This window comes from Dipodomys merriami, unplaced genomic scaffold (assembly GCF_024711535.1).
Source record: "Dipodomys merriami isolate MVZ:Mamm:240054 unplaced genomic scaffold, mDipMer1.0.p SCAF_71, whole genome shotgun sequence".
Taxonomy (NCBI): domain Eukaryota; kingdom Metazoa; phylum Chordata; class Mammalia; order Rodentia; family Heteromyidae; genus Dipodomys; species Dipodomys merriami.
The window spans coordinates 5,745,653-5,773,644 of record NW_027206302.1 but is presented as its reverse complement, the minus strand read 5'-3'; the positions used below and the strand labels follow the sequence as shown (position 1 = coordinate 5,773,644).

The following is a 27,992-nucleotide window of genomic DNA, read 5'->3' as shown; positions in this document are numbered from 1 at the left end:
CGCGGTGCGCGTGGCGCTCTGTGGTGGGCGGTACCGGAGACGCTCTGGGCCTGCCTCCAGCCGTGCTGCGCCCGTGGCCGCCTTCGCCTCAACCCAACATGGCGATGCATAACAAGGCGGCACCTCCGCAGATCCCAGACACTCGGCGAGAGCTGGCGGAGCTGGTGAAACGGAAGCAAGAGTTGGCGGTGAGGAGCTGGAGCTGGGGCGGCGGCGGCGCGGTCGATCCCGCCGCGCAGGCTGGTCGTTGCCGAGCGAGCGAGCGCGGCGGGCGGGCGGCGGGCGTGCGTGCGTGCGTGCGGCGGCCGGCTCCCCGGTGCGCTCCGGGGCCCGCCGGCGGTTCGGCCTCCGGCCTCGGGCCTCGTCCGGGCGGGTCCGCGGTCGCGGCGCGGAGGGGGAAGGGGCCGAGCGGAAGCGCGGGCGGGCGGTGTCAGGCGGGGGGAGGGCGGCGGCGTCGCGGCTCGGGTGGGCGCTGCGGTGGGCGGGGGGCGGCCGTGGGAGGCGGGGCCGTGGCCTTGGGAGGGTGGCGCCGGTCTCTGGACTCGGCCGCGGAGCGGTTGGGCGGCGTGTTTGACGGGCAGTGGGCAGCGGTGGCGTGTTCCCGTCGGGAGCCCCTGGAAGCGGAGCGCCGTCCTCACGCAGGTGGGGAACTAGGACTCGTGGGGTGTTCTCCGGGCCGCCAGCACCCGAGGCATCCTGGCCCGACCCACCCCGCGTTTTGCGGTGCGCCCCGGGAGGCCCCTCTCACCTGCCGCTGCCCTCCCAGGTTGCCATAGCAACTGGCAGCCGGGTCTCTGGGCCTTTCGGAGCCTGCGGGGAGGGGGAGGCGAGTAGAAGCCGAGAGGCTGCTTGCTCACCCTTCCTTCCTGGAGTGGGCGCCGGCCCGCGTTCTGCTTCAGTCCTGTCTTGACGGCCAGTTTTGTTTTACTGGGAAGGATATTCTATGCTTCTCCCCCCCCAACAGGCTCTGTACATTCCTTTCTGTTTACAAAGAGGTCCATCACCCTCAGGTCTAGACTGTATAGCCCTGAACATCTTTCTATATAAAGATAGTTTCATGTGGATAAGCTTGGCTTATTTTTTATTTTATTTTTATACCTATACTTGGACTTGAACTGGGCCTGAGCACCTCTTTGAGTCACAGTTCCACTTCTGGCTTTTTGGTGGTTAACTGGAGTAATAGAGTCTCAAGGGCTTTCCTGCCTGGGTTGGCTTTCAGTCCTCAGATCTCATCCTCCTGAGCTGGGAAGGTGGCTCAGTGGTAGAGCACTTGCCTTGCATGCATGAGGCCCTGGGTTTGATTCCTCAGCACCACATAAGCAAAAAGAAAAAAAGCTGGAAGTGGTGCTGTGGCTCAAGTGGTAGAGCGCTAGCCTTGAGCTGAAGAGCTGAGGGACAGCGCCCAGGCCCAGAGTTCAAGCCCCACAACCAGACCAAAAAAAAAAAAATCTCATCCTCCTGAGCATTTAGGATTACAGGCATGAGCCATTAGTGTATGACCTTAAAAATAGCAAGATTTCAACTTGTTCCTACTTAATGTTCACATTTAAACACGTTTTCTATGTCCCTGTTTTTATTTCTCAGGAAACACTTGCAAACTTGGAGAGGCAGATCTATGCTTTTGAAGGAAGCTATCTGGAAGACACCCAGATGTATGGCAATATTATTCGTGGCTGGGATCGTTATCTAACTAACCAAAAGTGAGTGTCAGATGTTCTGGTAATATTTGTTTTAGGTCTCTTATGTTCTTGGTAGCCAGTAGTAAAAGTAGGAGGTATGAAAAATGGTCTGGGGGCTGGGAAGGTGGCTCAGTGGTGGAGTGCTTGCCTTGCATGCATGAGGCCCTGGGTTTGATTCCTCAGCACCACATAAGCAGAAAAAAAAAAGCTGGAAGTGGCACTGTGGCTCAAGTGGTAGAGCTCTAGCCTTGAGCTGAAGAGCTGAGGGACAGTGCCCAGGCCCAGAGTTCAGGCCCCACGACCGGACCCAAGAAAAAAAAAAAAAGAAAAGAAAAATGGTCTGGGCTTGAACTGTGATTCTTCAACTGCTTTAACCTTGGACAGAGCCCACAGTTGTAAATAAGGATCCATAGCAGAGCTGTATGAGGCTTCCAAGCAGTGCTCTCCTTAATGTTTTTAATTTCTAGTTGTTGCTGTATCTGGGAGCCAGCTGTACCTGGTATTTCTATAGCAATACATTTCTGTCAAATTAATGAATGTGGTCATTTTTCAGTCTATAGAAAAACTGAAAGAATGTAGTACCCAAATAGTTGATATCCTTCACCTATATTTACAGGTTATTTTTTATTTTTTTATTGTTTGATGGTCATGGGGCCTGTACTCTGTCCCTCAGCTTTTCAGCTCAAAGCTAGCCCTCTACCACTTGAGCCACAGCATCACTTCGGCTTTTTTTGCTTATGTGGTGCTGAGGAATTGAACCCAGGGCCTCATGCATGCAAGGCAAGCACTCTTCTCAGCCCATATTTATAAGCTATTAACATGTGTATGAGTGTTCCCTCTCCCTCTTTCAAAGTTGTTTATACCTAGATAGGTATATATCCCTCCTAATCTCCAGCCCCTCCTTTTTTGAGTCAGGGTTTCACAATGTAACCCATGCTGGCCTCCCAATTCACAATCCTCCTGCCTCAATCCTCCAAGTGTGGGATTATAGGCATATGCTACCACATCTAGCTTTCATGGTTGGTGGTCTACCATTTAAGCTGTGCCTTTAGTTCTGTTTTGTGTGTGTGTGTTTTTTTTCCTTCTGGTTAATTGGAGATAAGAGTCTCTTGTCTGCCCAAGCTGTCTTTGAATCTTGATTCTCAAATCTTAGCCTCCTGAACAGCTAGGATTGTTGATGTGTGCCAAGGGCACCTAGCTCCTTTTTCCTACTGATACGGCCTTATAGTAAGTCTTGGAGGGGCACTTTGTTTAATTTTGGCCTTAAAAAGATGTTCCAGACTCAACTTTGGCTCCAGCCATTTTCTTTTTTCTTTTTTGCTGGTCCTGGGGTTTGAACTCAGGGCTTGGGCACTGTCTCTGAGCCTCTCAGAGACAGTGTACTCTAGGCTAGTGCTCTACCACTTGAGCCACAGTACCACTTCCAGCTTTTGGTGCGTAGTATCTTGGAGATGAGTCTCATGGACTTTCCTGCCCTTAGCTGGCTTTGGACTGTAATCCTCAGATCTCAGCCTCCTGAGTCACTAGGATTATAGGCATAAGCCACCGGCACCCAGCTTCTAGGCATTTTTCTAAAGTACCTGGTTATTTCTTAAATGTGAAAAATAAGTTTGTTAACAAGACACTTTGTGATCACTGGTGTGTGCTAATTGGCCTTGCTGGGTAGCACAGACTGGTGTTGAACTACAGTCCTCGTGGTTTAGCCTTTGAAAGCTGGGGTTACAACTCTGTTATCACAGCTAGTTTTTATACTAGTTATTTCATTTAAACATTAAAATAAATGCATATTGAAATGGATAAGAAGGAGATTTGGACAGGTAAGGTGAGGGGTTAGTGATGTGCTTGGCTGCCACCCCTGGGCAATGCACATCTCTCATGTCTCTCAGTCCCTTCTGCCTCTTAATAAAATAATTGAGCTGGGTACTGGTGGCTCACACCTGTAATCCTAGCTACTCAGGAGTTTGATCTGGGGATCATGGTTCAAAGCGATCTCAGGCAGGAAAATCCGTGAGACTTTAAAAAAAAAAAATTTTTTTTTTTTTGGGTCTGGTCATGGGGACTCAACTCTGGGCCTGGGCACTGTCCCTCAGCTCTTCAGCTCAAGGCTAGTACTCTACCACTTGAGCCACAATGCCACTTCCGACTTCTTTTTTTCTGCTTATGTGGTGCCGAGGAACCGAACCCAGGGCCTCATGCATGCAAGGCAAGCGCTCTACCACTGAGCCACCTTCCCAGCCCCCATGAGACTTTTATCTCCAATTAACTACCAGAAAGCCAGAAGTGGTGTTGTGGCTCAAAGTGGTAGAGCACTAGCCTTGGGCAAAAGATCTCTTGGGGACAGGGTTTGGGCCCTAAGTTCTAGTCCCATAACCGATAGAAAAAAAAAAGAAAAAAATTATAAATGAAAATGTTTCTAAAGTAATAAAAGCTCAGCTTTACAATGGGGCACATCTCATCCATTGGGAAGTACTGCTGTGTATGTAGAATTTAACATAAAGGTTGTTTGGGCCAATTCATGAGGATCAGAATATCTGAGTGAAACTTGGTTAAAAGGAAGAGTAAGTTCCTTCCATCTGTCCTGGATATCCCTAGCTCCAACTGTATAGACATAGCAGTATGCTTATAACAAAATTCTGTATGTTTTAGAAACTCCAATAGCAAAAACGATCGGAGGAACCGGAAGTTTAAGGAAGCTGAGAGACTCTTCAGTAAATCCTCAGTTACTTCAGCAGCTGTAAGTGGAGTTGTCTTCTGTGGCCTTTTGTCAAAGGATATAAATTCTCCTTTTCTCTGTGGTATGTAGTAACCATTGGCCTTTCTTTTAGGCAGTAAGTGCATTAGCAGGAGTTCAGGACCAGCTCATTGAAAAAAGTAAGTTTAATGTTTTTACTCTGTCAGTTCACAATCCTTAACTTTAATTCATATTTGTGTACTCATGTATTTAAGGGCTGCATTCTGGGCTGGGAATGTGGTTTGTGGCTTAGTGGTAGAGTGCTTGCCTAGGGTGCATGAAGCCCTGGGTTCAATTCCTCAGTACCAATAAACAGAAAAAGCCAGAAGCTGTGTTGTGGCTCAAGTGGTAGAGTGCCAGCCTTGAGTAAAAGAAGCTCAGGAGCAGTGCCCAGGCCCTGAGTTCAAGCCCCAGGACTGGCAAAAAAAAAAATAGGGTGGGGGGGGGGCTGCATCCTTTCCCATTGGGAGGCCTTTTGGGGACTCTAATCCTTTCTTTTGAGGAAGAAGGTTTCATGTCCTTCCTCGCTCTTCTCTCCCATAAAGGTTGGCTCTAGCCTTTGCTCATGATAAGTCTTATAAACTTCTATAGGAAATTTCAAGTATACTTGGTATGTCCTTGATACTGAATAATTTTTAGGAAATTTTGTTTTTGAGACAGTGTCTTGCTATATATACTTCATTCTGGCCTTGAACTAACCATATAGCTCAGGCTAACTTCAAACTCACAAGTGCTGGGATTATTGAAGTGTACTACCATACTTGACTTAGGAAATTGTGATTCTAAATATGCATCTTTGTATTCATTCTTACAGAAAGAGCAGTAGATACTACTTACTTTGAAAACAGGTTAAACCGATAATAACATTTTGGTATGTAAAGTACTTAGTCTAATCTATAGTGATAGGATGTAGATCTGCACATTTATCTCTGAATCAGACTGTGTGTCAAGAATACCCAACACTTTGGGTATTCTTTTTGAGATACGTGTGTGTGTGTGTGTGTGTGTGTGTGTGTGTGTGTGTGTGTGTGTGTGTGTGTGTGTGTGTGTGTGTGTGTGTGTTGCTGTGTACTATCATTCAGATGCGTGTGTGTGTGTGTGTGTGTGTGTGTGTGTGTATTGCTGCTGTGTACTATCATTCAGATGCGGATTTTTTTTTCTTTTGGTGATTGTAAACTCTGGTCCTCCTGTTTGCTAGCTTGGTATTTTACCACTTTAGCCAAGTCCCCAGCCCTATTTACTATATAGTGATTTTTCAGGTAGTGTCTTGAGTTATTGACTGGCCTCAGACTGAGATCATAGGCTCTTTGAGATAGGATCTCACCAACTTTTTTCCCTTCTAGGCTGTTCTGGAACTGTGTTCATCCAATCTTTACCTCTCAGCTACTTGGAATTTACTAACTTAAGACAATCCAGTACCCTGCTTCTAAATCTTTTGTTTGTACTGGGGAAGTAGTTTGAGGAAAAGTAGTTGAGGAATTTGAACTCCTCAGTGACTTCAGTTATCTCTGTGTAAAGTTTTTTTTTCTTTTTCTCTCTCTCTTTTCTGGGACTTGAATCCTGTACCTTGTGCTCTGACTTGGCCTGCTTGCTCGCATCTGGTGTTCTACCTCTTGAGCAACACCTCTAGCCAGCTTTTTGCTGATTAATTGAAGATGTAGTCTCTTAGACTTTTTAGCAAGCTTTGAGCCTGGTATTCTCCACATTGTAGCATCCAGAGTAGCTAGGATTGTATTCTTTAAACTATCCGCTTTGGAATGTTTTTGGCCATATGTATTGAACTCAGGGCCTCTCATACTTGTTCAGTAACTACTAGTTGAGCTACACTTCTGGCCCCAGATTTCTAAGTTTATAACTCTATGGCTAACTTCTTTCTTGATCTTTAATTCTGATTTTCTGGAATTTAGACATGTACATTCAGTTATACTTAAACCTTTTTCTTTCTTTTTTTTTTTTTTTTTGGCCGGTCGTGGGGCCTGAACTCTGGGCCTGGGCGCTGTCCCTTAGCTCTTCAGCTCAAGGCTAGCGCTCTACCACTTGAGCCACAGCGCCACTTCCGGCTTTTTTCTTTTTTTGCTTATGTGGTGCTGAGAAATCGAACCCAGGGCCTCATGCATGCAAGGCAAGCGCTCTACCACTGAGCCACCTTCCCAGCCCCTCAAACCTTTTTCTTTAACACACATACTCTCTCTCTCTCTCTCTCTCTCTCTCTCTCTCTCTCTCTCTCTCTATCTCTCTCTCCCTCTCCCTCTCCCTCTCTCTCTCTCTCTCTCTCCTATTTCCTTTTTAAGTTTTCTGTCCAAAGCTGGGCATCATGATTGACACACACCTATAGTTTCAGTACTTGGGAGGCTAAAATAGGATCATGAGTTTGAGGCCAGTCTGGGTTATATAGTGAGGCATTGTTATGGATCTGTTTTCTTGCATTTAGAACTCAAGCCATTCTGCCTTCTTGCTGCTAACTTGTCTATTACATCAGGTGCTTCTGAGGTTTCTGTTGGTTGGTATGATTCTCAGCTAAATCTTCCAATTAATGCTATTGAATGCAAAGCTGTTTCATCTCCTTTGTGGAATCCTTTGTGCTCTGGGTCTCCTATGAATGGAGATGGGATGATGTTTGACTTCTCAGCTTTCACAGGAGTCTGTAATTCTGCCCCATGTTAGCTGACAATTTAGCAGGAAGCGACTGTACCTCTTTATCCACCCAGAATAACTCAGAATAACTGTATCAAGACACTTGTCAGGAAGAGACTTTGTTTTTGTCGGTCATGGGGCTTGAACTCTGGGCTTGGGGGCTATCCCTCAGCTCTTCAGCTCAAGGTGAGTGCTCTACCACTTGAGCCACAGCACCACTTCCTGTTTTCTGAGTGGTTTATTGGAGATGAGAATCTCACAGCCTTTCCTGCCCTGGCTGGCTTTGAACCATGGTCTTCAGATCTCAGCTTCCTGAGTAGCTAAGATTACAGGCATGAGCCACCAGCACCTGGTGACTTACTTTCTTTCTTTTTTTCTATTTTGGGTCCGGTCGTGGGGCCTGAACTCTGGGCGTGGGTACTGTCCCTCAGCTCTTCAGCTCAAGGCTAGCGCTCTACCACTTGCCACAGCCCACTTCTGGCTTTTTTCTTTTTGCTTATGTGGTGCTGAGGAATCGAACCCAGGGCCTCATGCATGCAAGGCAAGCACTGTACCACTGAGCCACCTTCCCAGCCCTCTTTTTTTTTTTTTTTTTTTTAATGCTAATAATGGGGCTTTAATTCAGAGTCTCAAGCTCTTGGTTCAAGCTTTTTTTGTCTCTCAAAGCTGCTGTTCTGTTACTTGAGCCACACCTTCAGCTCTGGCTCTTTAGTGGTTGATTGAAGAGTCTCACAGTTTTCTGTCTGGTCTAGCTTTGAACTGCGATCTTCTATCTCAGCTTCCTGAGTAGCTAGGATTGCAGGTAAGAGCCACTGGCACCCAGCCCACTTTCAGTTTTTAAGGAGCTAATTGAAGCTAAGAATCTCAGGGACTTTTCCTGCCTGTGGATTGGTTTCCAACCCTGGTCCTCGGATCTTAGCCTCCTGAGTACAAGGATTTCAGGCATGAGCCACTAGTACCCAGCCTTTTTGTGTGTGTGTGCGCGCGTGTGCGTGTGCGTGTGCATGTGCGCGTGTGCGCGTGCATGCACGCGCGCAGTGCTGGGGCTTGAACTCTGGGCCTGGGCGCTGTCCCTGAGCTCTTCAGCTCAAGGTTAGCACCTTACCATTTAAGCTACAGTACCACATCCAGCTTTTTCTGTTTTTGTGGTATTGAGGAATTGAACCCAGGACCTCATGCATGCGAGGCAAGCACTCTACCACTGAGCCACCTTCCCAGTACCTGGGTGCTGTGCACTGACCCTTAGCTTTTTTTTTAGACTCAAGGTTGATGTTCTACCATTTGAGCCACAGGTATCATGGAGTTTCCTGCTTGGGCTGGCTTTGAACCAGGATCCTCAGAGCTAAGCCTCAGTATCTAGGATTACAGATTTGAGCCAGTGGCACCCAGTATTTTCTCTAAAATCTTTATTCTGGATTGAACCACACCCTTGGAGGGCAATATAATGGATATTTCTTCATTTTTCCATAAACTTAATTATTTCTGAATTATGTTTTGGTTCTATAAAATACGTCACTGATGGGGCTGGGAAGGTGGCTCAGTGATAGAGCACTTGCCTTGCATGCATGAGGCCCTGGGTTCGATTCCTCAGCACCACATAAGCAAAAAGAAAAAAGCCGGAAGTAGGCTGTGGCTCAAGTGGTAGAGCGCTAGCCTTGAGCTGAAGAGCTGCTTGACAGCGCCCAGGCCCAGAGTTCAGGCCCCACAACTGGACCCCCCCCCCCCCCCCCCCCGCCAAAAAAAAAGTCACTGAATGTTTCAGATACCTTTTTTTAAAAAAAAATCTCTGCTAATTATTAACTATTTTAGGAATACTTTTCTCTGAACAACCAGTTTTTTTTTTTTTAATTCAAAAATTTTGTTTGACTGTTCTCCTATTTGTTTGCTGAAATCCTTAAAGCTAAGTTTGTGGTTTCCTCTGACAGAGCAAGCATTTTGGGAATGAATCTTAAGAAAAATATCCAGCTTACTTTATTCTATTTCTCATTGCTTTACTTTAACTCCTTACTTTATTGTGTTTCATTATATGAGTCTTGATAAGCTGCCTTGAATTCTTTTTGGGATAAAACATAATATAGTGAATTGCATAAAAATACTGGAATCCATTGATTCCAATAGCTCTTCCCCTTCCCAACCTTTTCTGGCAGTACTAGGTGTTCAACTCATGGACTTTTGCTTGATTGGCAAGTGCCCTCCTATTACTTGAGCCCTTGGTTTGAGCTCTTTTACAGTAATTGTTATATCCTTTTTTTTTTTTTTTAACACATTTAATTGATACAGTATAACAGTAGAGGAAATTCACAAATTTTCCCATACCTTTGATGAGTCATGAATTTTATTAAAAGAGTTGCAGTTAAAAAATTCAACTGGCCTCAGTGGCTCATTTCTGTAATCCTAGCCTCAGGAGGCTAAGATGTGAAGATTGTGATTCAAAGCCAGCCTAGTCAGGAAAGACTCATCTCCATTTAACCACCAGAAAAGCAGAAGTGGTAGTGTGGCTCAAAGTGGTAGATTGCTAGCCTTGAGCTCAGGGACAGAGCCCAGGCCCCCAGTTCAAGCCCCATGACTGGCCAAAAAGAAAAAAAGAAATACAGCTTGTGCTGATGGCTCATACTATAATCCTAGCACTGCTCAAAAGGTCAGGATATTAGGGAGAGCTGTTGAAGGCCAACCGAGGCATAAAAGTTTGCTAGACTATCTTCCCATAGCATAAAGTAGAGCTGGAGGCATGGCTCAAGTGGTAGAGTGTGAGCCATGCAGTGAGGCACTGAGTTCAAACTCTGGTATCACCAAACAAGAAAATTCAAAATTTGTATTAGTATTTGTATTTGTGTATGGTCCCAACACTTGTGAAGCTGAGGCAGGACAATCATTTGAGTCTGAAAATTCAAGACTGGCCTGAGACCCAGTTGCTTTGTTTCATCTACATTTCTTTTCTTTTTTCTTTTTTTGGTGGTGGTGGGGTCTGGTCGTGGGGCCTGAACTCTGGGCCTGGGCACTGTCCCTCAGCTCTTCAGCTCAAGGCTAGTGCTGTACCACTTGAGCCACAGTGCCACTTCCGGCTTTTTTCTTTTTGCTTATGTGGTGCTGAGGAATCGAACCCAGGGCCTCATGCATGCAAGGCAAGCGCTCTACCACTGAGCCAACTTCCCAGCCCCTTCACCTACATTTCTGAGATGAGAAACTATTGCTGGTCTGTCTCCTCTTCCCCCTTTTCCTCTATCTCTTTCCCTCCCTAGTTTTGAACTCGGTCTTCTGCTTGCTAAGTAGGCATGCTACCATTTGAAGCCTGTGGGTGTGAAGAATCATGCCAGTTATGGTACTCTATGCATTGTTCCTATATGAGTTCAGAGGTTTTGTGTCCTAGAACATGTAGAGAAATCAGAGAGGTGTCAGGCCTGGGAATGTAGCTCAATGGTAGAGGGCTTGTAGTTCTCCAGGCTAGGAAGTGTCAGATCCTAATATATCATGATGGATCTAGGCAAAAGCTCTCTTCTGGATTGGTACACAACCCAGGTTAGCTTTGAACTCTCTGTGTAGCCCAAGACTGGCCTTTTGAACCTTCTGTCTCCACCTTCCAAATGCTGGAAGGTTTGTACTACTGTCCCTGGATGCAGGTGAGGATTTGTGAGACTTCCTTCCAAAGGTAGGAACTCTTCCTACCTTAGGGTCCTTAACCTTGATCGCAGAGCAAGGATTTGGTTTTTTTGGTTAGTTGTGGTCTTGAACTCTGGGCCTGGGCACTGTCCCTGAGCTCTTTGGCTCAAGACTAGCCTCTACCACTTGAGCCACAGTGCCACTTCCAGTTTTCTGGTGGTTAATTGGAGATAAGAATCTCATGGGCCCTTGTACCTGCTTTATGATACGTAGTAGTGACTGTGCTTTATCAGAGCTGTTTTTAATGATGTTACTCAAGAATGTTTTCTTTCCAGATAATGATTGAGAAGTTAATAAAAAAAAATGGTGCCAGGTACCACAACAGTAACAGAACTTCGCATTTTTCTGGGGTTTTGTTTTTTTATCTTTTTTTTTTCTTTTTATTAATGGATGTGCTGGATGTCTAATTTTGTTCAGATGACTGCAGAACCTGGAAAAGCTGTTGCTGCTATTGATGCATAACATACTGCTATTATTGGTCTTTTATATAAATATAAATATATATATATATATACATATATATAATTTGAATTTTTGGAAACTTTAGCTGTGCTGTCAACTTTGGAAAAAGTATCTCAGTTTACCGTGTTGAGTTGGCATTGTACAGAAATTAATAGCCATATTGGTCTAGAAATGTTAACCTTAATTTTTTTCCATTTGTACAGGGGTAAACACACTGTATTAAATATGTAAGGTCTTATCTACGTGGGTTTGATTACAGAAACTAATAAAGTATTCTCTAAATAATGAAAAAAAAAAATCTCATGGGCTGCTGGGCTGATATTTAAAAACCCCAGCAGAAGCTGGGCGTAGGTGGCTCACGCCTGTAATCCTAGCTACTTTAGGAGGCTGAGATCTGAGGATCAAGGTTCAAAGCCAACCCCGGGCAGTAAAGTCCAAGAGACTCTTATGTCCAATAAACCACTAGAAAATCAGAATGGCTCTGTGGCTCTGGCGCTTTGGATCAAGCAGTAGAGCACTTGCCTTGAGCTGAAGAGCCGAGGGACAGCACCCAAGACCAGAGTTCAGGTCCCAGGACCAGAGTTCAGGCCTCACAACAATAAAAAAAGAGACAAAAAGGTCCCAGAGTTAAAGCCCCATGACTAACAACAACAACAAAATAGAAAACTTGACAGTTTTATTGACTAAGCAAGCAGGCAAGCAGACAAGAAAGGCAGGGGCATACTCTTAACAGATTGTGAGTGCTCTTTTTTGTGTGTGTGTGTGTGGCGGTGGGGGGGGGGTGTCAATCATGGGGCTTGAACTCTGGGCTTGGGCGCTGTCCCTGTGCTCTTCAGCTCAAGCTGAGCGCTCTACTGCTTGAGCCACAGTGCCACTTCTGGTTTTCTAGTGGTTTATTGGAGATAAGAGTGTCATGGAGCCGGGCGCTGGTGGCTCACGCCTGTAATCCTAGCTACGCAGGAGGCTGAGATCTGAGGATCGCGGTTCAAAGCCAGACCGGGCACGAAAGACCGTGAGACTCCTATCTCCAATAAACCACCAGAAAACCGGAAGTGGCGCTGTAGCTCAAGTGGTAGAGCGCTCGCCTTGAGCTGAAGAGCTGAGGGATAACGCCCAGGTCCAGAGTTCAAGCCCCACGACCGACAAAAAAAAAAAAAAAAAAAAAAAAAAAAGAGTGTCATGGACTTTACTGCCTGGGCTGGCTTTGAATGGTCCTCACATCTCAGCCTTCTGGTGCCCGGCTTTGTTGAGTGCTCTTAAAGGGAGAGAGACACCCTGGGCTCTTTGATATCAGGGGTAATTATATGATCAAGGCAGAGTTTGACTTAAAATTATGCAGGTTAGGTATTTATCTTTGCTCCTAATCACTCTTGGTGTTATACTTTTACCACTGGGGCTCAGGATCTCTGAGACTGACCTGTACATTAAATATAGGGCCGTGATATTTTAGGCATCACTTTTAGGAAAGAATGTATTCTGCCATATATATATTTAATTTTTTTTTTTTATGCCAGTCCTGGGGTTTGAACTCAGGGCCTGGGCTCTGTCCCTGAGCTGCTTTTGCTCAAGGCTAGCGCTCTACGACTTGAGCCACAGCACCACTTCTGGCTTTTTCTGCTTATGTGGTACTGAGGAATTGAACCCAGGGCTTCATGCATGTAAAGCAAGCACTCTACCACTGAGCCACCTTCTCAGTCCACATATCTTTTTTTTATAATGTCGTTTCTTAGTTTTTAGAGGACATTAATTGTTTGGGGCCAGCAGGCAAGGTCTAATGGAGAAGGCTGCTCTTGCTTCCTATTTTTCTTGCCTAAGATAGTGCTATATTTTTAATTTTTTTTTTTTTTTGGTCCGGTCATGGGGCCTGAACTCTGGGCCTGGGCGCTGTCCCTCAGCTCTTCAGCTCAAGGCTAGTGCTCTACCACTTGAGCCACAGTGCCACTTCCGGCTTTTTTCTTTTTGCTTATGTGGTGCTGAGGAATCGAACCCAGGGCCTCAGGCATGCAAGGCAAGCGCTCTACCACTGAGCCACCTTCCCAGCCCATATATTTTTAATTTTTAAATATATATTTTTATTGTAAAGATACTGTACAGAGGGGTTACAGTTACCTGAGCAAGGTAATTAGTCCATTTCCTATGGCGTATTGTTACCCCCTCCTTTGTTTTTCCCCTTCTTTTTTTTTTTTTTTTGTCAGGGTGATGTACAGAGGGGTTTCTGTTACATAAGTAAGATAATGAGTACATTTCTTGTCAACTTTATTACCCCTTGCAATTTTCTCCTGCTTTCTTCCCATTGCTATGTTTTTAAATACAGTTTCTAAATTTCTGGTTGCTATTCTCATTATTTTCCCTAGTCTATCCTGCCTAATGACCACATTTTCTCTAGAATTTAATTTTCATTTGGATTTTTTTGCAGTTAATTAGAATTTGTCTAGGGATTTCATTCAATTTGTCTGGCTTTGAATATTTGAGTTTTGTTAGATTTTTTTTTTTTTTTTACCTATTTGTATTGCTGGGAATCAAACTTGGGGCCTTATGCATGGTGCATGTTAGGTAGCTCTACTACTGAGTTATATTTTAGTCCTCTGTTTTGTTTTGTTTTTGTTGTTGAGTTTTGTTGTTAATACTGGTGCTGAGTCTTGAACTGAGGACCTGTGTTCTCCCTTAGCTTTTTTACTCAAAGCTGATGCTGTACCACTTGAACTCCACTTTAGGCTTTTTTGATGGTTTATTGGAGGGAAGAGACTCACAGACTTTCATGCCTGGGCTGGCATTGAACCCTGATCCTCATTTCTCATTCTCCTGAGTAGCTAGGATTGCAGTTGGGAGCCACCAACACCTAAATTTTTACTGTATTTAGGGAGTAATGACAAGGGGAAAATGACTATTTTTAATTTGGTTGAGTCATGGAAATGGAGCCTACATATACAAAGATGAGGACGAGGATGAAAGTACTATCTTCTAGAGAAGACTTGGTTTGCTTCTGCGAGGTGCTTCAATCTTTTTAAACAAGGCTAAGGGATTTGAAGCTCAGGCTCAAAGCCAGCTTTAATTCCACAAGAGAAATTGTCATCTTTGCCTTTTAATCCTTTTCCTTTGTGTGGACCCCCTCAGTGCCTCAGAGTTTCTGTGCTCATAAATGCCATTGATCTTCGGTAATAAAACAAACATTCTCTTAGAATTTTGCCTAGGATGTTCTTAGATTTCAAGGAATTTTGGAATTTTGCACTTTTGACATTTTATTTTGAAACCATTCTAAAAAATTTCCTCAAAAATGCTTTACATAATTTCTGCTTCCTTTGACTACATATGTAACCCAGACTAGAAAGAGAGGATTTGCATGGTTGCTAAAGAGGAATTTCATGCGAATTTGTGAAATGTATGTTTTTATAAAAAGGATAAAAGCAAAACAGGCTGATTTTCATCTTGCATTCTTTAAAGGATTAGCTGTTTGTTTTAACTGGGCTTCTCTGAAGCTTTCATCAAACCAGTCTTTTCAGCATTTAGGTCATTCGAGTGGCAAATAAGTGTGCTGGATATCTTTCCCTCAATTAAACCTTTTGTGATGATCGAAAGTTACTGACTTTAATAGCTATTCCTTCCTCTCATAAGTACTTCCTCATTTATGGGCTTACTAAGTTAACGAAAATCTGATCTTTGCACTAAAAATGAGTTGTTTATCTGTGTCAGTGAGAAGCAGACTTAGGTCTTTCATGGTGTCATCATTGAAATACTGATCAACTTTTCTGTTGCGCTTAGACATAGGCAACTTTCAAACTGTCTTCAGATCTCAGCCTACTGAGATCTGATAATGACTTCCTGCTTCCATGAGCTAGGAAGAAAAGTTCTTACTTTGTGATCTGCGTTTGTATTATTATTATTTTTTTTGTTGGTCGTGGGACACAGAATCACAACTTCAAGGCCAGCCTGGGTGACATAGTGACACCCTGTCTCAACTCCTCAACAAAAAAGAATCTATAGATAGTTTTTGCCCTTTATTTAGACTTGGATGTTTGTAGCTCTCAAGGATTTGAATACTTACTGGGACACACGGACGCTTCAGTTCTTTTGCTACTTTCTGTAATCCTTATAGCTGAGAATGAGATTGCAAGTTACCCAAGGGCAGGGAACATTGCTGTAGCCTGTGTCAGGCTGATGTCCACCCAATAGAGAGAAAGAATTCCTGCTTTACTGTTGGGAAACAGGCTCAGAAGGATATAAACAAATGAATTCTCTTTGAATTTCTTTTTTTTTTTTTTTTTTTTTTTAAATCAGTCGTGGGGCTTGAACTCTGGGCCTGGGCGCTGTCCCTTAACTCTTCAGCTCAAGGCCAGCGCTCTATTGCTTGAGCCACAGCACCACTTCTGGTTTTCTAGGATTACTAGAGATAAGAGTCTCACAGACTTTCCTGCCCGGGCTGGCTTTGAACCATGATCCTCAGATCTCAGCCTCCTGAGTAGCTAGGATTACCTGAGTGAGCCACCAGCGCTAGGCCTTCTTTGAATTCTTCTTAACTGTGGCCTCAGATTGTTTTCCTGGTCAGGGATGTGTTGGTAGCGGGGATGGGGGGTGGGGTGGGGGGATGGAATATGCCCAGCCAGTCAGCAGTGTAAAGCCTTGCAATCTTTTGGTCCATGATAGATGAATATTCTTCTCATCATTCTTCTGTGATAGTCTTCCTGTATTGAAAATTTTTTTGTCACTTGTGGGACTTGGACTCAGAGCTCTTTTTGCTCAAGACTGAGCACTCTACCATTTGAGCCACAGCGCTACTTCCAGTTTTCTGAGTGGTTTATTGGAGATAAGAGTCTCACAGAGTTTCCTGCCCCGGCTGGCTTGGAACTGTGATCATCAGATCTCAGCCTTCGGAGTAGCTAGGATTACAGGTGTGAGCCACTGGCGCCTGGCAGAAATGATTTTTTTTTAAAAATAGGGTTTTTTAATTTTTATTTTTGGCAGTATACTGGGATTTGAATTCAGGGTTTTGTATTTGCTAAGCAAGCACTATACCACTCAGCCCTTTTTGCTATAGGTTATTTTTCAGATAGGCTTGCATGCTTTTGTCCCACCTGGCTCCTGATCTACTGCTGCTTCCTAAGTATCTGGGATTACAGATGTACCTCACCATAACTATCTTTTGTGTGTGTTTGGGGCTTGAATTCAGGACCTGGGTACTGTCCTTGAGTTTTTTAGCTTAAGGCTAGTGCTCTACCACTTTAGCCACAGTTTCACCTCTGGCCTTTTGGTGGTTAGAGATAAGAGTGTCAGGGACTGTCCTGTCTGGGCTGGTGTGTTTTTTTTTTTTTGGTCGGTCTGGGCTTGAACTCTGGGCCTGTGTCCCTGAGCTCTTCAGCTCAAGGCAAGTGTTCTACCAGTTGAGCCACAGCTCCACTTCCAGTTTTCTTTTTTTCTTTCTTTCTTTTTTTTTTTTGACTCTGGTCGTGGGGCCTGAACTCTGGGCCTGGCCGCTGTCCCTCAGCTCTTCAGCTCAAGGCTAGCGCTCTACCACTTGAGCCATAGCACCACTTCCGGCTTTTTTCTTTTTGCTTATGTGGTGCTGGGGAATGGAACCCAGGGCCTCAGGCATGCAAGGCAAGTGATCTACCACTGAGCCACCTTCTCAGCCCCTACTTCCAGTTTTCTAGTGGTTAATTGTAGGTAAGAGTTTCACATACTTTCTGCCCAGGCTGGCTTTGAACTGTGATCCTCAGAACTCAGCCTTCTGAGTAACTAGTCCCGCCTAGGCTGATTTTGAATTCCTCACATCTTAGCCTCCTGTTTAGCTAGAATTACAGGGGTGAGCCACTGATGCCTGGTCACCTGTCTTGTTTGTTGAGAAACAGCCTTGCTAACTTTTTTACCTGGGGTTGAGCTGGTCTGTCTGCTAACTGGAATCTTCCTGTCTCTGTCTCTGGAGTAGCTGGTAGTTCTTTATATATCTGGATGTATATCCCTTGTCAGAATTTGTATGGAATGTGCATGTATTTTCTCCCATCCTAGGAATTGTCTTTTCACTTTCTTGGTGATACTGTCTTTTTGATTCAAAAGTTTTCAGGTAGAGGGGTTGGGAAGCTGGCTTAGTGGTAGAGAGCTTGCCTTGCATGTTGAGGTCCTCGGTTCGATTCCTCAGCACACATAAGCAAAAAAACTAAAAAGCTGGAAGTGGTGCTGTGGCTCAAGTGGTAAGAGCGCTAGCCTTGAGCTGAAGAGCTGAGGGACAGTGCCCAGGCCCAGAGTTCTGTTGCCACGACTGGGCCCCCCCCCAAAAAAAAAGTTTTCAGGTAGATGATATAGTCCAATATATATACATTTTGTTGCATTTGCTTTTGTGTTCATACCTAAGAAGCCACTGCCTTCCCTAATGGATTCTAAGAGGTCTATCTATGCTGATATTGGGGCTTGCTTAGCTTTTTCACTCACGGCTGGAGTGCTACCATTTATTTATTTATTTATGTGCTTGTACTGGGGTTTGAACTCAGGGCCTCACACTCTGACATTTTGCTCATGGCTGGCACTCTGCCACTTGAGCTATACCTCTACTTTTGGCTTTTTACTGGTTAACTGGGGATGAAAGCTCTAGGTTTTGTCTGTCTAGGCTGGCTATGAGCCTCGATTCTCTGATCTCAGCTTCCGAGTAGCTTAGAATTCCAGGTGTGAGCCACAAGCATATACCGGTCTTCTTTTGGTCACTTTTATGTGAAACTAGTTTTCTTGAACTTCATGTGGGTCAGAATACTTTTGTAGGTTTTTATAGCTCTAGAGCTCCCTCTTCTGTTGCTTTCATGAGGTGTGTTCAAAATAGCATTCAGGATTACAGAGATCTGGCTTGTCTATTTTGCTTTTTTGAGACTGTCTTTCCTCTGTTCCTGGTATCCATATGTTCCTTCATAGAAGTTCATAATAGATATAAAATGAAGACAAATGAGCCCTGGTCCTGTTGCTCACATTATGCCATTTCTTTCTTTTTGGCAGTTCTGGGGTTTGAACTTACAGCTTTATGTTTAATAGGCAAGTGTTTTATCTCTTGAGAGACACACCCAATGTTACACTCCCTGGCCTGTAGTTATATTCTTTTATTACTAGTGTTGTTATTAAATAGTTGTACAAAGGTATTACAATTCCATAAGTGAGATTTTGAATACAATGCTTCTTAGTCAGAGTCACCCCTTCACTCATTGTCCCCCATTTTTCCCTGCTATCCTTATCCATTTTTTATAAAATGAAGATTGAATATAATGATTACTTTTGCTTGTCCTTCATCCATTCCTGTGGTCATGTTTTCCCCCCAACATGTTTCATACTCATTTTGTTGAATGAAAAACTAATATTCATTAGTTGTTCAAAGGAGTTACACTGTTGGGCTTCTCCCATAAGTATACTATCCTTACAATTTGTTTGTGTGTACATGCATATAACCACTGTATATGTGACTGTGTATATTTGTATATTAGCTATAACTTCCACATATGAAAGAAAACATGTCCTATTTGTCTCTGAACTTCACTTAATTTTTCTTGGTCCATCCATTTCCCTGTATATGTCATAATTTATTCTTCCCAGTGGATGAGAAAAATTCTGTTGTATATATGAACCACATTTTTGTGATCTACTCATTTGTTGTAGGGCATCTGGGCTTTTCCAAAGCTTGGCTGTTGTGAATAGTGCAGCAGTGAACATGAATGTGCAAATGTCTTCTCTGTGTTCTGACCTGTAATGCTGGGGTAGATGCCCAGGAGTGGTATCACTGCATTTAGGGTAGTTCTTTTTTTTTGGGGGGGGGCAGTCCAGTGGTGGGCCTGAACTCTGGGCCTGGGCACTGTCAGCTCTTCAGCTCCAGGCTAGTGCTCTACCAATTGAGCCATGCACCACTTCCGGCTTTTTGTTCTGCTTATGTGGTGCTGAGAAATCGAACCCAGGGCCTCGTGCATGCAAGGCAAGTGCTCTACCACTGAGCCACCTTCCCAGCCCTGTAGGTTGGTTCTATGCTTGTTTTTTTTTTTTTTTAGGAATCTCCAAACCATCTTCCAGAGTGGTTGCTCTAGTTCACATTCTCATTAATCTTGTAGTAGGGTTCTTTTTTCCCTCTCAACCCCACCAGCATTTGTTTTCATATTGATGATGGTCAATCTTACAGCCCTAATAGTACTGATGAGAATTTGAGGAACTTGTGTTTTGTTCTGTGTAGGGGAGCCAGGAAGTGGGACAGAAAGTGATACCTCTCCAGACTTCCACAATCAGGAAAATGAGCCCACCCAAGAGGACCCCGAGGATCTGGATGGATCTGTGCAGGGAGTGAAGCCTCAGAAGGCAGCTTCTTCTACCTCCTCAGGGAGTCACCACAGCAGCCACAAAAAACGGAAGAATAAAAACCGGCACAGGTCAGTGGCAGAAACCTTGCTTCCCAGAGCTCCCATGACCATTGCTGGGAAGGGGTTTGGAGAGCAAAGTGCTTTCAGGTTGTTGCCAGAGCCTTTCTGGTGCCAGGGTCGGGGGCTGGGGTAGAAATTCCTTCAGTATTCTCTAAAGGATAGAGTTGGTGGGCAGTAGAGTAATTCTGAAGGATGACTAGGGCATCTTAAGCTCTTTGTGCAGAATGAAATTGCCAAAATATCTGCTGATGTGGTCAGTTTGGATTCCTTTGAGAAGAGAAAAAGAAATAGACGTAGAATCTGTGTGGTAACACTTGAAAAATGGAATAAAGTATTTGGTTGGCTCTTACTCCTGATCCCTTGACTACTTTTATTTTTATTTTTAATTTATTTATTTTTCTGTTGGTCGTGGGCTTGAACTCTGGGCCTGGGCACTGTCCCTCAGCTCTTCAGCTCAAGGCTAGCGCTCTACCACTTGAGCCACAGTGCCACTTACAGCTTTTTCTGCTTATGTGGTACTGAGGAAATCAAACCCGGATCTCATGCATGCAAGGCAAGTACTTTACCACTGAGCCACCTTTCCAGCCCCTTTTAGAAGAACTGATTGGGCATTGCCTTGGGGGGGTAGGGAATGCCAGTACTGGGGCTTCAACTCAGGGCCTGGGCATTGTCCCTGAGCTTCTTTTGCTCAAGGCTAGCACTCTACCACTTGAGCCACAGTGCCACTTTGGCTTTTTCTCTGTTTATGTGATACTGAGGAATTAAACCCAGGGCTTCATGCATGCTAAGCACTCTACGACTAAGCCACATTTCCAGCCTGACTCTCAGCTTTTTATCTCTCAAGATGGTGCTCTACCACTTGAACCACAACTCTACTTCTGTCTTTTTGCTGGTTAATTGGACATGAGAGTCTCATGGACTTTCATGCTCCAGATCGCTTCAAACAGGGATTCTCCAATCTCAGCCTCCTAAGTAGCTAGGATTACAGGTATGGCCACCAGTGCCATTAAAAAAAAAAAAAGATTTCTGGGAATGGAGGCATGGCTATTTGGTAGAGTGCTAGCCAGTGAGCAAAAACAGTGGCAGGTACTGAGTTTGAGTCCTCATCTGAGACCTTAAAAAACAAAACAAAACAGCCAGGCGCCGGTGGCTCATGCCTGTAATTCTAGCTACTCAGGAGGCTGAGATCTGAGGATCGTGGTTTAAATCCAGCCCAGGCAGGAAAATCTGTGAAATTCTTATCTCCAATAAACCACCAGAAAACTGGAAGTGGCGCTGTAGGTCAAGTGGTAGAGTGCTAGCCTTGAGCTGAAGAGCTGAGGGACATTGCTCAGGCCCAGAGTTCAAGCCCCACAACGGACAAAAAACAAAAGCAATGAGGCTGGGAATGTGGCTTAGAGGTAGAGTGCTTTATATGCATGAAGCCCTGGGTTCAATTTCTCAATACTACATAAGCAGAAAAAGGCAGAAGTAGCGCTCAAGTGGTAGAGTGCTAACCCTGAGCAAAAGAAGCTCAGGGACAGTGCTCAGGCCCTGAAATCAAGCCTCCAGGAATGGCCAAAAAAAAAAAGTTGGTCTGGGAAGGTGGTTCATTGTTAGAGCGCTTGTCTTGCATGCATGAGGCCCTGGGTTCGATTCCTCAGCACCACATGAGCAGGAAAAAAAAACTGGAAGTGGTGCTATGGCTCAAGTGATAGAGTTGCTAGCCTTGAGTTGAAGAGCTGAGGGACAAGGCCCAGGCCCAGAGTTCAGGCCTCTTCCCCCCACAAAAAAAGATTCCTTTCTTAATTTCAAGATGTCTGGAATAGGGAGGAAATTCCTTGAAAATGGAACCAGGTGCTGGTAGCTCATGTCTGTAATTATAGTTTATTCCAGAGGCTGAGATCTGAATATTGAGGTTCAAAGCCAGCCAAATCCCTGAGACTTATTTCTGATTAAGGAACAAAAAATCAGAATTGAAGGTATGGCTCAAGTGATAGAGTTCTAGCCAAGACTGCAAAATGCCAAATAAGAGCTCAAGGCCCCTAAGTTTTCAGATCCCAGTTCTGGCACCAAAAAAATTTTAAAAAAAGAAAAAGAAGGGGCTGGGAAGGTGGCTCAGTGATAGAGTACTTGCCTTGCATGCCTGAGGCCCTGGGTTTGATTTCTCAGCACCACATAAGCAAAAAGAAAAAAGCCGGAAGTGGCACTGTGGCTCAAGTGGTAGAGCGCTAGCTTTGAGCTGAAGAGCTGAGGGACAGTGCCCAGGCCCAGAGTTCAAGCCCCACGACCCGAACCCCCCCCAAAAAAAAAAAAAAAAGAAGAAGAAAAAGAAGTATCTCAGAATTTCCACTACTGATCAGATAGTCTCTTTAGAGAGATGGTCATTTCACTAATGATGTGATCAACTGATGATGATCAAAGGCATTAAGAGAGTTCTAAATTTCCATGACAACAACACTTCTTTCTTATTTTGTACTCTCCTGGTCCTAGGTACTCCAGACAAACTAGTATTATTAAGATTGCTGGTGTTACTGCTTTCACACATGATTTTTTTTTTTTATTTAGACAGCATGATCCTAGCCTTTTTATTCTTTCCCACTATATAACATCTGGCAGATTTCCCTCCTTGGCCTTAGGTGCTTGATTGATCCAAGGGAGAAGAGTGGAGCCGAGTTGCTTTATATTTCTCAGGAAGCCAGTTTCAGAGCCTCCTAAGTGGTTCCTCAAGAAGCATTAAAGGTTGTTGGAATCTTGTCAGTTACATAGGCAGAGATTGTGTCTGGCCTAACACTGATCAGATTGATGGCTAGTCTGCTGACAGATAGGGGTAGGATGGAGCATGTTGTCTGTATACACTGGTAAGTTGGCCTCCAGAACCAGTGCTGCTTTCTTCTTCAGAGACAGCAGTGAACTGTTTCAATAGATGTTTGAGTCCTTAATATGTTTCAGGCACTTAGAAATAAATATGCTGCTTAAAAAATGATTAGTTTTTAATTAATTGTACACTGAAGGCTTCATTGAGATATTGCTATATATATATATATATATATATATCAGATACTTTTATTATTTTTTGTGTATGTGCCAATACTGGTGCTTGAACTCAAGTCCTTGAGCTCTCCCATAATTGGAAGTAAGAGTGCTTAAGAGTCTTACAGAGTTTTCTGCCCAGGCTGATCCCACTTTTTTTTTTTTTTTTTTTTGGGAGGGGGGGGGGTCCGGTCGTGGGCCTGAACTCTGGGCCTGGGCACTGTCCCTCAGCTCTTCAGCTCAAGGCTAGCACTCTACCACTTGAGCCACAGCGCCACTGCCGGCTTTTTTTCTTTTTGCTAATGTGGTGCTGAGGAATCAAACCCAGGGCCTCAATGTATGCAAGGCAAGCACTCTACCACTGAGTCACCTTCCCAGCCCTGAGATCCCACTTTTTTGTGGGGGAAGTGTACTGGGCTTTGAATTTAGGGCCTTGTTCTTGGTATAGGTATCTTTTGCTTCCCTTCCCTCTCATTCCTTCCCCCCCTCTTTTTTTTTGCCAGTCCTGGAGCTTGACCTCTGGGGCACTGTCCCTGAGCTTCTTTTGCTTAAGGCTAGCACTTTATTACCTTGAGCCACAGCTCTACTTCCAGCTTTTTCTGTGACTAATTGGAGATGAGTCTCACAGACTTTCCTGCCTGGGCTGGCTTTGAACCACAATCCTCATATCTCAGCTTCTTGAGTACCAAGGATTACTGGTGTGAGCCACTGGTACCTGGCTCCTCTCCCTTTTTTTAATCTTTTGAGACAGGGTCTCACTGTATAACTCAGGTAGGCTTCATACTTACTGTGTAGCCTGTGCTGTGCTGGTCTTGAACTCATAATTCTTCTACATTAGCCTTTCAAATGCACATACTGCTATGTTCAGCATCAAACTCACATTTTGACTAAGTAGGTGTACACTCTTACTATTTTCAACTTAGGTATAGAATCTAGATCCTTATGCATAGTAAGCATGCCTCTACCAATGAGTTACCTTTTCTCCCCACCTCCAGCTTAATTTGTGAACATAGTAAAGTCAGTCTGAAAGTCAAAAGCATTTTTGTACTTCAGTTTTGTATACTCAGTACATAATTTCCCAAACGTATAAATGAAGTTGGAAGGAGTTAAGCTTTCTTCCAGCTTTACTGTTACATTTTCTAGAAGAAAAATGCAATATTTGCGTATTGTTTACCACCTGAGTAAAGAAGCAAGGAGCAGGTGTCATTCTGTGGGTTAATGTTTGCTTTGGAGATCTGCCCAAACAAGGATCTGTTAGTGTAAATTTTTGGCCTCCTTCATGTACTCATATTACACAACCTCCAGGGCTTGGGTACTTATGGATGTCAGCTTTTTTTGTTTTGATAGGGGCTCTGCAGACTTCACTATTCCCTAGTTGTTGCCCTGATGTAAACAGGTGACTGCCATCACCAAATTGCCAGGCAGAATATTACCTGCTCTTCACGTCTGGATCAAGAAACTACTGCTGGAGTTTATTCGTGGACCCCTTGGCTTCTAGAATGGCTACTGTAGCAAAGGAGCACAGTGTTCTTGGTTGGACATATTTAGAAGTTTAGAACTTATAACTTAATCAGAAAAATTGGAAAATGCTTTTCCTTTTTAAAGGTTGAAATAATTTTTGTCATCTTTTGTTTTAATGAAACTTTGTTGTGCTGAGTTGTTTATAAGCACTTTTTATTATGTGACTAAACTTTCCTTCGTTCTGTTCTTTCTAATGCTCTAATTATGTTTTCTAGTACAAATGTTTCAAAAGCTCTAACTCTGAATCTAGCAGCTCATAAAAGGGCTCTATAGGTATATGTAGTTTTCTAATGAAATAACTTTCTTTTATTGTCTTTTTCTGCTATCGACTCTGGAGGGAAGGGAATCACACAATCTTCGGTGCTTTGATGTTTGAAACTTTATGGCTTAAAATTCTTAAAGCTGATTTTGTTTCTATAAACCTTGCTTAGAATGGCTAATTGACTAATTTATTCAATTAGTGTATTAATTTCTATTGCTTTCTTTCTTTCAAATGCTGCCCCTCAGCCCGTCTGGCATGTTTGATTATGACTTTGAGTAAGTTTGATTTGAATTAGTATTTGTGCTGTGTTGTTTAGTGTATAGATGCTGGTATGCCTTTTTGAGACCTTTCTAACCCATAGTTTATCTGTTTAATTGTAGGTATGTATATTAGGTTAGGCTGGGAAGTTTTTTTTAAAAACAGAAAAACGTGATGGAGGTAACATTTTATTTAATAACTTAAGCAAACTTAAGTAAACTTCACTTTTATGCCTTTTAATTTCTTTTAAATAGATAACCTTTACTTTTAATTCATATTTAAATTATTTCCTGGCTTTGCTTCATAAGAATAGTTTTAAGATTTTGATGCTGTATTTTGGAGAGATTTAAAAATTGAGATTAAGTAACTTGTGTTGTATTTTATATCCAGAGTACAAACTCCTGTTCTCTGTGCTGTTGCTAGTCATCATGTGTCTCAGTAATTCTCAGTGATAAAGTTATAGAGCTAACATGTTAACATAGAGCATGCTTTCTTAATCCAATCTCATTAACATGTAATTTTGCAATAGTGTTTAGAAATTAATGTAACCTTCATAACTGCAGTATATTTCTTTTTTGAGTTATCTAAGTTTGCCTTATGGCAAAAGTACCTGCTTATATTTTTTAATACTTGCTTGATCATATCTGGGTAAACAACTAAATGTGACATAGTCTAATGAAGAATGTGGATTTTACTTAACCAAATAGCCTTTGTTATAGCTTGTCCTATGCAGTAGCTGATTGTTAGACCCTTTTTCTGTAAATTAAAATGCAAATATTTTTTAATTTTTCCTATCACAGGATTGATCTGAAGTTAAACAAAAAGCCACGAGCTGTAAGTATCAGCCAAATAACTCAGGGAGGCCGGCAGTTTTTCATGTTTACTTAAATTTTTTTTTGTTCTGGGGAATCAAACCTAGGGCCTCAAACCTAGGGTGAGTGCTCTACCACAGAGCCACATCCCCAGCCCAGAATCTGGCATTTTTGTAGATTGTTAGAACAATGTAATATCTTCAGAGTTTGGGTTGCTCCTAATCTGGAAAGGAAAAGTGCAGCCATTTGTATATTGTTTATTACCTGTCTACAATCTAAAAGGTGTTAGAACCAACAAGGAGCAGGTGACTCTGGGTCACATTCTTCTTTTAAAGTCCCAGGGTGAAGTGGAGATTGAAAGAATTGAAGTTTAAGGATAGCATAGGCAAAAAAGTTAGTAGCATCCCATTCCTACCCTCTACTCTCAGTCTCAACTAACAAGCTAGGTGTGGTAATTGCATACCTGTGATTCTAGCTACACAGGAGGCTGTAGATAGAAGGATCAAGGTCTGAAGTCAGCCTGAACAAAACCGCTTGACCCTACTTGAAAAATACCTGAAAGCAAGAAAAAGTTGAAGGTGTTGCTCTTGATAGAGAGCAAACTGAGGTCCTGTCAAATCCCACTACCATTCTCCCTCCCCCCCCCCCAAAAAAAAAAAAAAAAAAAGAAAACCAGATTATCCATCTGGATACGCTTTAGTTGTTAATTTACTTTTTTTGTATTTTAGATAAAGGTCATGCACTTTTTGTGTGTGATACTGGGTATTGAACACTGGCTCACACAGCCTCTTTTGGATTGCTTATTTCTAAAATAGGGTTTTGATTTATATCTGGCTGTGCTGTGATTCTTCTGCTTGTTCCCTGTATTGCTAGGGATGATGTGTGCTCTGCTGTAGCAGAGATCACAGGTGTCTGCCACCCCTCCTGGTTGGGATGGAATCTCGCATACTGTTACGCCTGAGTTAACCTTGAACAGAGTTACCCCATTCTCAAACTTCCAAGTACCTAGGATTAGAAGCTTGAGCCACTGAGCCTGGCTCACAAACTTTTAAAAACGTTTTTTGGTACTGGGGCTTGTACTCAGGGCCTGGGAGCTGTCCCTGAGATGTTTTGATCAAAGCTGGTGCTCTACCACTTGACACAGCTCCATTTCTGGCCTTTTGGTGGCTAATTGGATATCAGAGTCTCGTGAACGTTCCTGCTTCGGTTGGCTTTGCACCACAGCCCTCAGATCTCAGCCTCCTGAGGAACTAGGATTACAGGTGTGAACCACCAAAACCTGGCTCACACACATTTTTAGTGAAGAAAAATTCCTGCTGATTAATAGATTTTTTTTTTCTTGCTTTCTTTTCTTTTTTTGACTTTCTAGTTTAGGTGCTCTAGTAAGATCAGAATTGATGTTTGTTCCTTTATGGACATGGAGACAAGCCATTTTCAGATGTGATATACAGTTCAGTGCATTTGACCTAAACTCTTCAGCTACAGAACAATCCCCAAGCACAGATGTTTATGTGATTTTTTTTTTCCCCCTCTTACTTCTGCTGAGAGTAAGTTGCTACTTTTCCCTTTCTTTCTTTTTAGGACTATTAGAAGACTGTTTAGTGCAGAAGTATCCAGGCTGTAGAGTCCTGCCTCCCGTCTCCAGTCTCACGGAGATAAACGTCCCTCACTTGAGTGCGTGGCCGCCCACCTCTGCTCTCCCAGACCCAGTGCCTGTGACTCTTGAGTACTTTGTTCTAAATGTGGTGAAAGTCATTTCAGCAAGATACTGGATCATTTGCTCTGTGTCATTTTTAGTAGCAAAATTGCAGGAAGATCATTCCATGGTTCTAATCCCAACAAGTGGCTTAACTGTGCATTTCTCCCTTAGAATGACTGTCTCCCCTCAAACTGGCTGGCACCAGCTACACCTATAATCCCACCAGAAAGTTCTCTCTGGTTTTGTTTTATGCTAAAAGTAGAACACACTTCACCTTTTAGATGGAGGCTGTAAATATCTGGCATTCTCTTTTTCTGTTGTGTGTTTTATTGTTTTTCTATTGTTGTTTTTACCATCTTATTTTCTTTTGGGACTTTTTGTAATGACTTTGTGCAGCTCATACCTTCATGGTGACACTCCTGATCATCTGTTTCATATGGCTGTCACTATTCTTATCTGAAAATAATGTAGTTTATCATAAGTAAAGTGGCAACTTGGCTCTTTGTTTTTTTGTTTGTCTGCTTGTGTTTACAGAGTATTTATTTAAATCACTCGGAGTTAGGAGCAGTTTCAAGTTTTTAATTCCATCCTTTTAAAACAGGTATTTTTATTCTTTTATAAAAATGAAATTTTAAGTTGGGTGCTGGTGGTTCACGCCTGTAATCCTAGCTACTCAGAGAAGGCTGAGATCTGAGGATCATGGTTCAAAGCCAGCCTGGGCAGGAAAGTCCATGAAACTCTTTTCTCCACTTAACTACCAGAAAACCAGAGGTGGAACTGTGGCTTCAAGTGGTAGAGCGCTAGCCTTGAGCAAAAGAGTTCAGGGACAGCACCCAGCCCCTGAGTTCAAGCCTCACAGCTGACCCAAAAATAAATAAATTAAAAAAATATATATA

General features: G+C 43.3%; 1 protein-coding gene across 5 annotated transcripts; it reads left to right on the top strand.

The window, feature by feature from the left end:
* Nucleotides 1-7: 7 nt before the first annotated feature.
* On the top strand, nt 8-27,600 carry Meaf6 (MYST/Esa1 associated factor 6). 5 transcript variants are annotated; one of them, XR_011368948.1, is made up of 9 exons: nt 9-188; nt 1,585-1,700; nt 4,326-4,413; nt 4,505-4,550; nt 19,349-19,541; nt 24,573-24,602; nt 24,708-24,765; nt 25,386-25,419; nt 26,979-27,600. XR_011368948.1 is itself a non-coding variant. In XM_070008781.1 (8 exons), the coding sequence occupies exons 1-8, from the start codon at nt 99-101 to the stop codon at nt 26,985-26,987; spliced, it is 606 nt and encodes a 201-aa protein (XP_069864882.1). In that variant the 5' UTR covers nt 9-98; the 3' UTR covers nt 26,988-27,600. The 5 variants fall into 5 exon arrangements, 3 of the variants coding, with proteins under 3 accessions (XP_069864881.1, XP_069864882.1, XP_069864883.1); XM_070008781.1 differs by lacking the exon at nt 24,708-24,765; XR_011368949.1 differs by lacking the exon at nt 24,573-24,602 and having other exon boundaries at nt 10-188.
* Nucleotides 27,601-27,992: the final 392 nt, after the last annotated feature.